Raw genomic sequence first — 8,827 nt, 5'->3', positions numbered from 1 at the left:
GCAACTGAAAGGGAAAAGGAAGCCTCAGCTTTGTCATGAGGAATTTTCACACAATGCTCCTCTCCGCCACTACACAAGACAAGTGCATTCACCGGCGGCTGATAAATGCGCACAATAATCAAAACTTATGCTTGCGCTGGGGAAGATTCCTCAGAGTGTATAGAGGCTGCTCGGAAGGATATTGAAACATGATGAACTGCTGACATCTATTGTTTAGGTAGGTTTTTCAATTTGCAAGTTTAAAAGAATCTATGAATATCATTCCGTCACACTTTCCTATCAAACCTTTCCAACAGGCTGTCGAGCTAAGATTACCTTTTTTTTTTTTACAAAATGTGAACTTTATGAAAAAAATAATAATAACTAATCTACAACTGTTAAAATAAGATTATGATCCTCAATTGACAGATTTTGCAGCATAAACTCATTCGACTGGTGAAGTTTTAATATGATGGCAAAGTAGATAGATAGATAGACTGCTGGTGGTACAATTCAATAGAAGCAGATGGCATTTTTTATTTAATAAAATATCGTAACAGGTTTAAAGCAATATGCAAGAATAATGACTGTCATTTTGATCTGTCCCATTCACTACGCCATAACCGGTGTGCAAAAAGGCAAGGCCAGGACAAGCGATAGATAAAAGGGAGCTTCATTGGGAGACTTGGAGAAAAGGTCCTATAATGAATAAAGTCATTTGTTGGCAGGGGCGGACCTATATTTTTTTTTGGGAATTTTGCAAAGCCAAGCCCCTCCTTCACTCTGATTGGCTGGCTCCGCCCTCTTTCTTCCCGATGATCGGACCTCTCAGCAGCAATTTTAAGGTATGAAGACTGCTGCCAGTGATTGTTGGTGCTTTGGAGTTTCAGAAGGAGAACCGTGTTTCCAATGCTACACATACCCACCATCTGCAAGTTGGATTCCCTGTCTCTCCATGGTTTGGTAGACTTATTTTTAAGCAAGGGTGAACTATAAGCTCTACATCCACACTATTATTCTGCAGCGATTGTATGAGTATACATGGAAGCGGTTTGGCATCTTGTCCCGCCACTGATGATAATGGTCAATTTGAAAATTAGGTCAAAAACTGGGAGGGGGGGGGGGGGTTCGGGATGTAGAGTTGTAACATCTCTTATATGATTGGGTGTAGTCTGGATAATCTCATATGAATAGCCAATTGAAAGCCTGTTTTATACAATGCCAGTCTATACTCTACCGTTTCTTATAGATTGAGGGTGTAACAAAAAGCTTTTTAGGAGAACAGTGAGCATATCGGCAAGTTTCATCATAAATATAGATGAAAATTTGGTAACTGCCCAGAATATGGCTACTATCACCGAATCATAACAGACATGCAAAGAGATGAATGTTGGCAAAAGATTACAATTTTATACTTTATTAATTTCAACATTTTCATAAAAGCTACATTAATATCAAAGGAGCTGAAAATCAGGAGAGTATGATGTTTTGGAAGGGGTGACCCATTTTAAAGTGGTAAACAAAAATATTCACCAGTTTAGGTGGTAATTTATACTTTGCTAGATGTAAGCCAAAACTGGTGACGTAAAATCAAACCAAACCTTGGTCAAATATTGCTGTGTACAGCATTTCATTGTGTAGATCCATCCCTTGAAAAGTGTGACCATCATCCTTCTCAAAGCAATCTCAGTTGGTTCCTTTCAAAGAATACCATTGGCTGCAGAGCTAGCTGAAATCTTTATTATAAGAGCTTTTTCACCTCCACGGATGACCTTATGTTATTGTATCTGACAGAGGCTCCCAATTTGTCTCTGAATTTTAGAAGGCATTTTGCCTAAGGGTAGATAACCCTTTGGTTAACTTCACCCTATCCATTGATCAATGCCACCACGAGAGGACTAGCTGTTCTTGAAATGCCTTTCTCTGACAAACAGGACAACTGGGCATCTCTGCTTCCAATTGCTAAGTTTGACTTCAATAACCTCAGGAAATAATGTTCCACTTTCCTTTCTTTTTGTATGTATGGTCATCATCCTTACCTTTGTTCCTTCACTTCTGAGTCCTCAGTTATTCAAGCCACTGACCTAAGAATCCCAACAAACACATAACATTGGAGTAATGTTTCTAAAAGGGTACTTTCTGACAGGTTTCTACAAAAAAAAGCATGCTGACAAGAGACAAAGCCATCTCCAATATTGTCTGCTGAAGACCAGGCATGGCTTTCCAAAAGGAACCTCAAATTAAAATTCCCTAAGCCAAGCAAGGACCTAAATAAATTAGTCCTGAAGAAAATGTCACCTCCTCAAACCATACATTACCAATTCCTTTTTCCACCCTAATCCTTCTTCCCCTTCTCCTATGCAAGTGGAAAATCATCTGGAGAATGAAGTCCAGCATATCCTTCTAGAATCTACAACAGTATATATTTGATTCACTGCTGAAGCTGTAGGCTCAGAAGACAAGTCTTGGGTTGACGCCTCGGATATTCATGCTCCCAGGTTGGCAAAAGCAATTCATCACAAATATCTTAATTTCATATTAGATTTTTCATAACTAATATCCACGCTTTCTAGAAGTTATCCCTGAAGCGGTGTAATGTCACACCATCTAACTTACCTGACTCAGGTCCTAAGTATGTGCGTGACATCAGTACATGTTAAGATTAGATGTTGTTGCTGCAACTGTCACACTGAATTTTTTGGGGGTATTTGGCACATGTTTATAACATCTCTCTTCAGTATTTATTTTAATCAATTCAGTCCCTGGCCAAATGAAGCTTCCAATCTATATTCCCTACCACACAAACACACACACACACTAGGATTAATTTTGTTACAAGCCAATTCACCTATTTTTTGTAGTATGGGAGGAAACCAGAACACCAGGAGGAAACACATGGAAATAAGGGAAGACCATACAAACTCCACACTGTTAGTCCCCTGGTTGGTATCTAACTCATGGCCGCAAATAATCACTGTGCCACCTAATACATATATTTGTGTGTTACGGTATATTGTGGGTAATGTCAGAAACTAACCATTCATATTAGCCCAATAATGGCAATTTTAGACAACCTCTGACATCAGCCACAACATACACTATATTTAATAGTGTAACTCATTTAAACATCACCGCTCTCATCAGCATCATCATCTATTTATTTATATAGCGCCACTAATTCCGCAGCGCTGCACAGAGAACTCATTCACATCAGTCCCTGCTCCATTGGAGCTTACAATCTAAATCCCCTGACATACACACACACACACACACAGACTGAGCGAGACTAAGGGCAATTCAATAGCAGCCAATTAACCTACTAGTATGTTTTTGGAGTGTGGGAGGAAACCGGAGCACCCGGAGGAAACCCATGCAAACACAGGGAGAACATACAAACTCCACACAGATAAGGCCATGGTCGGGAATTGAACTCATGACCCCAGTGCTGTGAGGCAGAAGTGCTATCCACTAAGCCAGTGCTGCCCTTCCCTGTTAATTAGCTTTTTACCAGCGCCAGTATGCCTTCACTTTTAACTCATTTCTCCTCCCCCAGTGTTCTCATTCACTGCTATTTATTTCCAACACCCTTGACTGTAAGCCATTCCCCCTTTCCCCTCTCCCAGAGGGGATGTCCTTGTGTATCACACACTAAGCTGCATCTCTAGGTCATTGATAGGCTGTGAACATATAGAGCACTCTGCTCACAGCCAATCAGTGACACCGAACAGCCTGTACCTGCCTTTTCCTTATTAAAGGCACTTCTTTTCAGCACCCCTTGTGTGCTTTAGTTGTGTAAACTGCTGCCTACTGTTTCTCCGAACTTTTGCCCATTTGACCACTGTATTTTCTCCAAACCTTGACCTCGGTTTGTATTCTTGATTATCCTACTTCCAATCTCCTGACCTCAGCTAGTGTGTTTAGCTCTTCTACTGTCTTCGTCTACTTCCTGGCTCAGCTGCCAGGACAAAATGTCCAGGTCCAGCTTATTTTAGTCCCTACCTGCATTTGGCAGGTTCTACTCCTGTCTGCAATGAGCAGCAGTATATATAGCATATTAATTCAACATGAGAACATAAACATTCTTCAAAGGAAATACCCACTGAAAGATTCCAAATAAGCTCAAATTTTAAATGAGTATCAATAAAGAGCAAATGTAGCACAAGGGTTGTTATGTATTGTCTGTTCGGACATTTGTTGCAGGTAAGTAAATGAAAGTATAATTAGTATATTTTTTCAACTGAGATCCCCTACCCCTTTAGAAGTAGAGCCATGGTGGTCTAGGGTGGTCTTATGCTTCCTGAAGAAGCTCTAAATCTAAAATTATATCTTTCAGTTGCACGTTCCTTTTATGACCCTGAAAGATCAAATTTTACTACTTATTTGCACTGAGTTCTCTAAATTTCTAATGGTTTGCAATAACTGCCATGTAATTAAGTCACTTGCAGCTTCCTTCAGACCATGTAAGTCATTTTTTGTAGATCATTCTGCATATTTTAAGGCAGTTTGATTTAAATGCAATGTAATGCAAATATAGGGTAGGGAAATAATAGATATCTCCCATGGGGCTTAAGAGACAATTAACATCAAATAACACAAAGTACTTAAATGAAAACTGTTTTTTAGATAAACACAACATTTTAAAAGCAATGAAAGTTTGTTTGCTATTACATAAAAGTAACTGTGCCCCAAAGGTAATTACCCGTGACTCTAATAGCAAGTATAAAATCTCACTTTATGGCTGTTATGTGAGCTCGATTTTCTACTATTTCTTTTCATTGGTTAGCGAAGAAAAATGTTGGTATGTTTTTTTATTCAAAAAGTACATTTATATGTAGTGGTATGTAAATATTTTAGGAATAATATAAAAAAAAATTTTACACAGATTTTTGTATACTACCTAGGGGATCTACAGTTTAGGGCTCACTCCACCCTCCTGGATACAAAACAAAAAATTCCAAATTCCAATTATTTTTCTGTGAGGGGCATAAGGATTGCTAATTTTCATTGAAAAGATAATACATTTATTTACGGCTAAGGTTAAGGTGTTTACAAGGAACACAAATATACATTTTCACTGGGTTTGAGATCAAACTTATTCATTTTAACCCATGGTGTTTTCTGATAAAATTGTCCCTTAGGAAGGACAACATCACTTCTCCAAGTCATATACTGTAGATGTAATCCCTCATTCTAGCAATTCTAGAAATGTAGTAGACATACTGCCAAGACATCCACCATCACTGAAGGCCTGATGTAGAGATGGACACCATTTGTGTAGCGTGAAATGCAGAGCCAGTCACATCTTGCATGTACAACTCCTTACGCTTATAGACTTGGATCGGGGGAGGCAAGCTGCATGCAAGCCTAGGTAAATTGCAATAAAGATGTGGTCAAGTAAATGCGTCCGCTGTAGACCTTGGCGCAGATACTCCTGTCAGGAAACATATCTGTTGCGGGTGGTCTACATGTGGTATAAGTTACAAACTAATAGTGATGACGATGAACTGAGCATACTACGTAGACTGTGTCTTTTCTCAGGCGCAAATTACTCTGGCCTTTTAGTTAGAATTTACGTCCAACTCTACACCTGTCACCCTGAGTGAGGTGACACCAAACTCCACTCTAGAGTCAGTGTGTCTGTAGAATACCACAGCGGGTGGACCATATGCCAAGTTGACCAATTGTATTGGATAGTTTAGACTTTCACCATGATTGTCACATTGATAAATTATTCGAATTTTTTTTTTTAATACATATAGTAATTAATTATTTAAACAATAAGCACATTAACCTTGTTTACTCCTATTTTGTTTTCTTTGGTATTGGGGTTTATACCCAATATACAATTTTTATACATACCTTTGTTGTAAACATTGGTTGGCACTTGGACATCACTCAAAGTAATGTTAACAGGTAAATTATTAAAATGGTCGTGGGGTAGTAGCAGAAATTCTTTTCCCAGATCGACATAATTCCCATCTTCATCTTGCTCATTTATTAGAACCGCATTGAAGTATTCATACTGGGGTGGAAAGAAAAAAGAGACGTTACATCTTTTCTATGAACATTTTTTATATGTTTTCATTTTTCAACCCCAGTCATCTTTAATACATGTATAACAATAAAGAAATGATTGAAAATATAAATAAGTGACAGCTAATTGCGTCAAACAACTGTAAGAAATGCACTTTTATTAAAATGATAAGTCTTCTCTTTCCTGTTTCTTTCTGTCTAGAATCTAATTTCTTAAAAGAAAAGGACATTGATATTATCTAAGCAGAGTTGCTTATTTTCATAGCCCTTAGATACAACATAGCTCGGCTCTATGCATTGGATATAATTGCATTCACAGGGCAATAAAATCATCATCATCATCATCATTTATTTATATAGCGCCACTGATTCCGCAGCGCTGTACAGAGAACTCATTCACATCCGTCCCTGCCCCATTGGGACTTACAGTCTAAATTCCCTAACACACACATAGACAGAGAGACAGACAGAGAGAGAGACTAGGGTCAATTTTGATAGCAGCCAATTAACCCACTAGTATTTTTTTGGAGTGTGGGAGGAAGCCGGAGCACCCGGAGGAAACCCACGCAAACACGGGGAGAACATACAAACTCCACACAGATAAGGCCATGGTCGGGAATTGAACTCATGACCCGAGCGCTGTGGGGCAGAAGTGTTAACCACTTAGCCACCGTGCTGACCACTTTTTTTTATATTACAACGGTCGAAGTGGGCTGGTATACAGTGATATGCTATACCGCCATCATAGGTTCCAATATTTAGAATACCAAAAGCGGGACAAAATAAGCCACACCCCCGATCCACCAAAACACCACCCACAAATGATCAAAATTATGCAAAACTCCACCCAACTTTCTGTTAAGTGCCACCCCCTTTGTGCTTCGCTAATCGGAATGTTCCTCCAAAATTCCATACCGCCAGTTCTAAATTTCCACTGCAACTGCTGCTATACTTTTAACACGCTATATAAAAGTAAGCTCCAATATATATCCTGTACTTTGGTGTTCCACAACAACATTTTCCATGAACCTAGAAAGATGACTTCTCACAAAGGGCATTTTGTCCTAAAGGATTCTGCATTCATTTATACACTATTTCCAAACACAAGATAAGCCGGAATAGTTTTGACAAATATATTGATTCTTTGTGACCTACTGCAAAAAATAAATAAATAGATGCCATGAGAATGTAAAGCCCAGCTCCCCAATCCTTATCTGTATGTGATGGTTGAATACTTGTGGGGAAGCTAAGCTAATTAACACAGATAAAACTAATGAGAATGGCCATTTGTTCATCAAATATTCTGTAGAGTTTAATCCCATCTTCTAATTATAACAAAAAAACAAAGATCTGACATTCACAGAACATTAACTCTTATGGCTGTCCAGTAGCTTTGTGGACTGTAACACAAGTGTGCATACCATTAATGTATGATGCCAAATGCTTTATGGAGAGTGATCAGGATTTGTTAGTATTTCTATGGGACATCTAAGTTAAAAAAAAAATTGTCACTTGTAAGTTGTTAACTGTATGGATACAAAAAATGTTAATAGATTATGACTCTGTTCTGCTACATATGAATATTTCTCTTACAGTACTGACTGTTTCACTTGCACCTCTCAGCGTTGACGAGTGAAATGATTGGTTCATTTCCGTAACGCATTAGATTTGGGGTATTCAAATTCTCGCAATAGAACTGAAGATTCACTCTAATCACCTGTTATAAATAACGTGCAATTTGATCAATACAGCAGCTCCTTTTTTTTAGTCAATGGAGGAAGTGTGTGTAGTGCACAACTGCCTGTTGATACACTAGTGTGAAAAAAACCACAAGTGGCATCTAATATCTGAAATTCTGTTATGAGCTTCGTTGGATCAATAATTTGAACCAAGAGTATACATTTTCATAGGCAAACCAAGGGGGGGGGGGGCGTTCATAATGCCTGGAAACCCCCCTCCAAGCCTGGGGCACTGTATAATTGAGGTGGCTGGACCCTGCTCCTGCTTCACACAGCTCTGCTTGAAAAGGGAGAGCTGTGTGCACCTAACAGTAGCGCACGCAGCATTGCCCATGTATATTATGGGGATAGGAAGAGTTGGTCTTCTAAAATGATAGAGACACCCCCATGCATGCTGGTCATGCCCACTGGCGGCGTGGTGTGGAAACCCCCTCTACATATCCTGCGTTTGCCCCTGATTTTGAGCTAATGCTCCATCTAGTTGGATGGATGAAATTTGTTTTATATAGAGGAGACCACGACAATCTTACTATATCAATGTGACAGGAGTCTCACATAACTACTCTGTCCTGTTGGGGAGATCCTGCTTCTTCCACTATCTAAATTTGGCACACATCAAGTCGAGGGTCAAATGTCAGGATTATCATTCAATTTGGCCATGGGTGATGTTGGTGTGGTCAGAAGATGACAGTGCACAAAGGAGATCACAATCGGTTTCAACCCACACATGATGTGATATCCAGCCAGACTCTCAGTCTGTGGCTTCCTTCTAGTTTTCATTCCCCTCCCCACATCATAATACTGTCTTTGTCCCATGCCGCCCTGTACTCACTATGAGGTGCTCTGACTCTTATAGACAAATGCATCTTAAAACTAATACTAATGGCTAAAATTAATTAGTAACTTGAAGACATGGGCATGGAACACAGACTGAATAATTAGCTATTGTTTTCTTATAAAGTCATGTATGTAAATTATAATTATATAATGACCAGTTGCAATGTAACTTGTTCATTTCTCCTGAAGATATTGTTATAGATTTATTGGGCATAATATTATATGAAATGTGCTAAAAA

General features: G+C 38.9%; 1 protein-coding gene across 2 annotated transcripts in view; it reads right to left on the bottom strand.

Annotated features, from left to right (window-relative positions):
- Positions 1–8,827, bottom strand: part of CACNA2D3 (calcium voltage-gated channel auxiliary subunit alpha2delta 3) — a 790,245-nt gene that overhangs the window by 429,173 nt on the left and 352,245 nt on the right. For both annotated transcript variants that reach the window (XM_075183245.1, XM_075183246.1), the window contains exon 6: positions 5,839–6,001. In XM_075183245.1, the coding sequence (XP_075039346.1) occupies positions 5,839–6,001 (163 nt within the window). The remainder of the gene's footprint in view (positions 1–5,838; positions 6,002–8,827) is intronic.

Source organism: Mixophyes fleayi, chromosome 8 (genome assembly GCF_038048845.1).
Source record: "Mixophyes fleayi isolate aMixFle1 chromosome 8, aMixFle1.hap1, whole genome shotgun sequence".
NCBI lineage: Eukaryota > Metazoa > Chordata > Amphibia > Anura > Limnodynastidae > Mixophyes > Mixophyes fleayi.
This window is presented reverse-complemented; position numbering and strand designations above follow the sequence as displayed.